General features: G+C 40.0%; 1 protein-coding gene across 1 annotated transcript in view; it reads left to right on the top strand.

Moving 5' to 3' along the window:
• Positions 1-5,798, top strand: part of pds5b (PDS5 cohesin associated factor B) — a 49,775-nt gene extending 43,977 nt beyond the window's left edge. The window contains exons 32-34 of the mRNA XM_080844296.1: positions 4,521-4,619; positions 4,757-4,865; positions 4,958-5,798. Of these exons, the coding sequence (XP_080700422.1) occupies positions 4,521-4,619; positions 4,757-4,865; positions 4,958-4,990 (241 nt within the window). The 3' untranslated portion in view covers positions 4,991-5,798. The remainder of the gene's footprint in view (positions 1-4,520; positions 4,620-4,756; positions 4,866-4,957) is intronic.
• The last annotated feature ends 202 nt before the right edge of the window (positions 5,799-6,000 follow it).

The following is a 6,000-nucleotide window of genomic DNA, read 5'->3' on the forward strand; positions in this document are numbered from 1 at the left end:
CCGGTATCGTTTTAAAAGTATCGGTTATGTACCGGTATCGGAAAAAACCCAAACGATACCCATCCCTACTCTGCAATGACTGTGATCAAAACAAAGCAGAGAAACAGACTGTGCCTGGAGAAGAGCCTTATCACAGCAGTTGTCTCTTTTTTTTGTAAATAACCTTTTAAATAGTGTCCTCTAGTGGGTTTGAGGAAGAGAAATCAACAAATGTAGATTTAAAATATGGCACAAAAATAAACATTGAAGACATCTGCTGAGATAGGTGCTCATTATAGTTATTGTCAGATATCCTCTGTTCAATTTTCAAACTCTCCCTCACTATATGACTTTTTTTTTGCTCAAGCAATATTCCATGACAAATGATACGATGCCAACGTGACCGTTTCAGAGTACTACATTTTGAAAAAAGCTGAGTCTGTTTCTCTGACTGACGTTTCAATTGAAAGTATACACCTGCCCAGCTTTGTGCCTTTAGGAACTCCTGGGCTATGTTAGCATTGTGTGTGGAGAGAATGCGCTTCAAGTTTGAGGCTTTAAAATGCGACAGTGACGTCTGGCATATTAAGCAGAGGGGGGTTCCATTTCGCTCCGAAAATAATTACTCCCATTCAGGTCCGGTGTTCATCTTCATATTTTCGTTTAGCTTTACGCTTTGCTGGATCCATGGCATTATTTCAGTAGCTACTGCTAGTCTGGCTAGTAACTCTCTGACTGGGTGCACACATTAGAATGTTTCATGTTTGGAACATTAACGTTACTTGAAGACATCTCTCAAGATCGCGTGATGACAAAATATACATGAATAAATACCCCATTCAAATCGGACAGCTTTTTGTCTGTATTTCTTGCATGCAAAATATGCATTTTAGATGTTTATTTTACAATATGAAAAGTCAGTGAGCACTCGAGCTGGAGCCAAGCCGCACGTCAGCCGGCATAGAGCCGCAAGTTCGCCACCCCCGATAGCGGTATCAGACTGTTGTTTTACGTGTTACAACGAGAATACGCTCATTAATGTTTGAACAATGTTGAGAGTTATTGTGAACACGTTTAAAAAAGTTTGAATGACTGAAAACGGGATGAAAAACGTAAGGCGTCTGTAGGGCATCTGCCTTAAACTAGTGCGTCCAATTTCTTATTATTTTAGAACAGTGCGTCCAAAAGACGCACGGACGCATGCCTGGCTAAAAGCCTGCTCCCGCCCCTATGAGCTACGTTGACTTCCAAATCACACACACGCCGAACTGATTGGCTCTCAGCAGGCAGCAAGTCGCCTTCATTTGCATAGAGTTAAAAAAATCCCCAACTTTCAGCAGGCAGCAGAGAAGACTTTTTCCTCAGCAGGCGACAGCAGGCGACAAGTTCCATTCTATCCCAATGAGAGCGACATGATGTCGTTCAGTGGGCATCCACCGTCAGAGAAACACAAATATCCGACGAGGCAAAATCCCGGATGTTTTTGGGTTCCCTGCCGGACGCATTTTTTAGGTTTCAAAAAGAGGACATGTCGGGGTGAAAGAGGACGTCTGGTCACCCTATCTAATGTGTAAATCATGTTACGAAAACCTGTATTTTTGACCACACTATATGGACGAAGGTCTTTGCATATAAAAAGGAGATTGATTCTGTGATGCGATTAGCTTGTTCTGAACTGCTGGGGAGCTTACTGAAACATGTATCCAGCGTTTGTTTCCTCCTTTGGCCTGGCTTTCTCCGTTTTGTCTGTTGTTTTGAACTCAGGATGGTGTAGAGTGATAAAGGCACGTATGTTGGTCGTATTAGCACATTACGTTATCTTACCGTGGCATAGTTTGCAGACAGCATTGCTCATGTCTAACTCATTTTTTCTTCGTAAATTAGGAAAGCCAACGTTCTTCCAGACGTGCGATTTAAACTGTTGAGGTGCAGCATGAATTTCGGGACTAACGTGTGACCTGTTTGCTGTCCAACATGTTAGCTTTTGTATTCCTACCTAGCTACTATGTGTGAAGCTGAGATTCTAGCAGTAAGGAACTCAAGAATAGAATGCATTGCGCAATATGTAGGATTACAAGCGGCAAAGTTTTTTTCCGCCTTGAATACAATAATTAAAAGTAGGCTACAGAAGGCAGCGTGGCGATTTTAAAATCGTTCCACAAAAGAATCGCGATTTGTAACTGAATCGATTTTTTTCCCCCCATCCCTAAAAAGAACTATGAAATTAAGCTGGCGTTTAGACTCAAAACATGCACATCGCAGGGCCTCTTTAATAATGTTCTTGTATATGTTTATATCTTTAATATGGTATATCTTTAATGTTTTAATAATTGGAGTGACCCATTCAAATCAATTGAACAATCTGCAGCATACAGCTCTACCCATCTACTAACCCTCACCCACATTTTATTTAATTTATTTTTAAGAAAGTAAACCTTATATATATATATATATACAGCCGCGGAAAAAATTAAGAGACCACTTCAAAATTATCAGTTTCTCTGGTTTTACTATTTATTGGTATGTGTTAAAGTAAAATGTACATTTTAGTTTTATTCTATAACCTACTGGCAACATTCCTACCAAATTTCAAATAAAAATATTGTCATTTAGATCATTTATTTGCAGAAAAATGACAATTGGTCAAAATAGTAAAAAAGATGCAGTGTCTTCAGATCTCGAATAATGCAAAGAAAACAAGCTCATATTCATTTTTAAACTACACAATATTAATGCTTACACTTAGGAAGAGTTCAGAAATCAATATTTGGTGGAATAACCTTGATTTAAAATCACAACTTTCATGTGTCTTTGCATGCTCTCCACCAGTCTTTCACATTGCCGTTGGGTGACTTTGTGCTACTCCTGGCGCAAGAATTCAAGCAGCTCGGCTTCTTTTCATGGCTTGTGACCATCCATCTTCCTCTTGATCACATTTCATAGGTTTTTTATGGGATTTAGGTCTCGAAATTGGGCTGGCCATGACAGGGTCCTGATCTGGTGGTACTCCATCCACCCCTTTACTGGCCTGGCTGTGTGGCATGGAGCATTGCCCTGCTGGAAAAAACATTTCTCAGAGTTGGGGAACATTGTCAGAGCTAAAGGAAGCAAGTTTTTCTTCTGGGACAACCTTGTACTTTGCCTGGCTGAGGTTTGTAAAAGACCATAAGGATTGAAAAAAGCGGACTGGAGGGTCTTCTAGTTCGTCTTCTCTGATGAGTCCAATTTTCAGCTTTGCCTAACACATGGTCGTCTGATGGTTAGACGGAGACCTGGAGAGGCCTACAAACCAGAGAGTCTTGCACCTACTGTGAAATCGGACTCATCAGAGAAGACGAACTTAGAAGAACCTCCAGTCCGCTTTTTCAATCCTTATGGTCTTTTACAAACCTCAGCCAGGCAAAGTACAACGTTGTCCCGGAAGAAAAACTTGCTTCCTTTTGCTCTGACAATGTTCCCCAACTCTGAGAAGTGTTTTTTCCAGCAGGGCAATGCTCCATGCCACACAGCCAGGCCAGTAAAGGTGTGGATGGAGTACCACCAGATCAGGACCCTGTCATGGCCAGCCCAATTTCGAGACCTGAATCCCATAAAAAACCTATGAAATGTGATCAAGAGGAAGATGGATGGTCACAAGCCATGAAAAGAAGCCGAGCTGCTTGAATTCTTGCGCCAGGAGAAGCACAAAGTCACCCAACGGCAATGTGAAAGACTGGTGGAGAGCATGCCAAGACACATGAAAGTTGTGATTTTAAATCAAGGTTATTCCACCAAATATTGATTTCTGAACTCTTCCTAAGTGTAAGCATTAGTATTGTGTAGTTTAAAAATGAATATGAGCTTGTTTTCTTTGCATTATTCGAGATCTGAAGACACTGCATCATTTTTGCTATTTTGACCAATTGTCATTTTTCTGCAAATAAATGATCTAAATGACAATATTTTTATTTGAAATTTGGTAGGAATGTTGCCAGTAGGTTATAGAATAAAACTAAAATGTACATTTTACTTTAACACATACCAATAAAAAGTAAAACCAGAGAAACTGATAATTTTGAAGTGGTCTCTTAATTTTTTCCGCGGCTGTATATATATATATATATATATATATATATTTTGCCTAGAAATTTGTCCTGAATTAGGAAGGATCTTGTGTGTTTTCAAAGTATTGAAGTATTTAGGTATTGTAAATGTGTCATGTTTGATTGTACTCGTCAATACCCAGATGACCAACGTAAAAATAAAATATACAGCGCACGCGCCACGCAGCCACAACATGGACCCCCCCTTAAAAAATCCTAGCTTAAAGCCTGCTGTGTGGCCATATTATTATAATAATAATAATAATAATTATAATATTGTATCTATATATCTGTCTATCCATCCTTACTGTGTGGGTTGGTTGGGGCGTGCAGGTCTGACATGACTGGTCCTCAGGACAAAGAGAGACTGGTGTACATGGTGTCTGTGGTCATGATGTAATGTTTGTGTGTAAGTGCTTGCGTGTCCTCTACCTGAGCTCACCCTAGTGATTGTCTTAGAGCTGAAGCCGCAGAGACCACAGAAGAGTCTGTCGAGTCTACTCCACAGAAGAGACGAGGTCGGCCGCCCAAAAACCAACAAGCCGCCAAGAAAACTGTGTATGTACACAGAAACTCCCCATAATCCATACCCTTGAGCTTGCCTCCCTTAGAAGACCATTCCCACAAATACACTTGAATGAAATTACTGTTTGCGTTTTGTGGTTTGTGAATGTCTATGTGATTCCCTGTGATAGTGGGGTCCGCTCCAGAGGGAACGAATCAGACGAGGACATGGAGACGTCCCAGGAAAATGTAGAGGAGGAGGAGGAGCAAGAGGAGGAGAACCAACACAGCTCTCCTAAAGTAAGACTCCTGAGCTGAAGACCCATACTTTCTCAAATCTCAAATGTCTACTTAGAGGACACTATGAGCAGCCCCTATCTGTGTGCTTCCAGGTGAGACGGAAAGCACCCCGGAATCGCAGATGAGGCCCAAGAGCAGGTTCAGCATGTGGGTCTGGCAGAGAGAGGGACACATCCATGTTTCTGTGGACTTTGGACTTGATGGAGCCATGCATCTGCTTCAGCTGTATTTTGCAGTCTTATACGTCGTATGCTTTTGCCACACATGCAAAGACGCACATAGACACACACACACACTCATCCAGGCCCTCCATGACTCGTGGTTCATTTTTAAATGTCATGTATGCTGACTGCGTTGTTGAACTTAACCAGTTTAAAAGAAATGTAAATAGTCTGTTTTCGTCTCTTCCCTCACAAGGTTCGGGCGGCAAATGTATAGCTTTTCTCTTCCAGTTTTAAAATATTGCACCAGCTGATGTCTGAGTAAATTGACTTTTAGCAGTACTGTATCTGTTAAGTGTTTCTTCTGTCATTCTGTACTGTGAAGCCATTTTGTAGTTATTTTTTTTATTTGTCTGTCATTTTGTCCTATCCTTTTTACCTTTCATTTGTGTACTCTTGTGTGCATATTATTATGCATGTGCAAATGTGCCTCTGCTAAAAAAAAAGAAAAATGTTTAAAGATAAAATCAAGTAACAGAGCAGTATTGATTTTATTAGTGTTTGAGATGGACTGAAGGTATCGTACATGGAAAAGCATTTGTTTTAGTATTGGCTATGTTGAAATAAAATGCTGATTAATTGCCCCAATCATTTTTCAGTCTACTGAAGTAATAAATATTCTATAAAAATACATTGTTTTGGTTGGTTCATAGATTCTCTTACGTCAATGTTTAGCTCTTTACTCATATGCCCTTCAGTATTTTATTCTTGTATTGTGTGGCCACTAGGGTGAGTTCTTTCTTGTTGAGGTTTTTTGAATAAAAGCAAATTGATGGATTTTAGTGTGATTTTTAGCATACTATAGTACCTGCTATAGTACAATGCTGTTATGGAAGATCAATGTAATACAATAAGGTTAAAATTGTAACCAGCATTAACCCATTTAGGCCTAAAACTTCTGTAAAAAATGCCTG

The sequence above is a fragment of the Sprattus sprattus genome (genome assembly GCF_963457725.1).
Source record: "Sprattus sprattus genome assembly, chromosome: 9".
Classification (NCBI taxonomy): domain Eukaryota; kingdom Metazoa; phylum Chordata; class Actinopteri; order Clupeiformes; family Clupeidae; genus Sprattus; species Sprattus sprattus.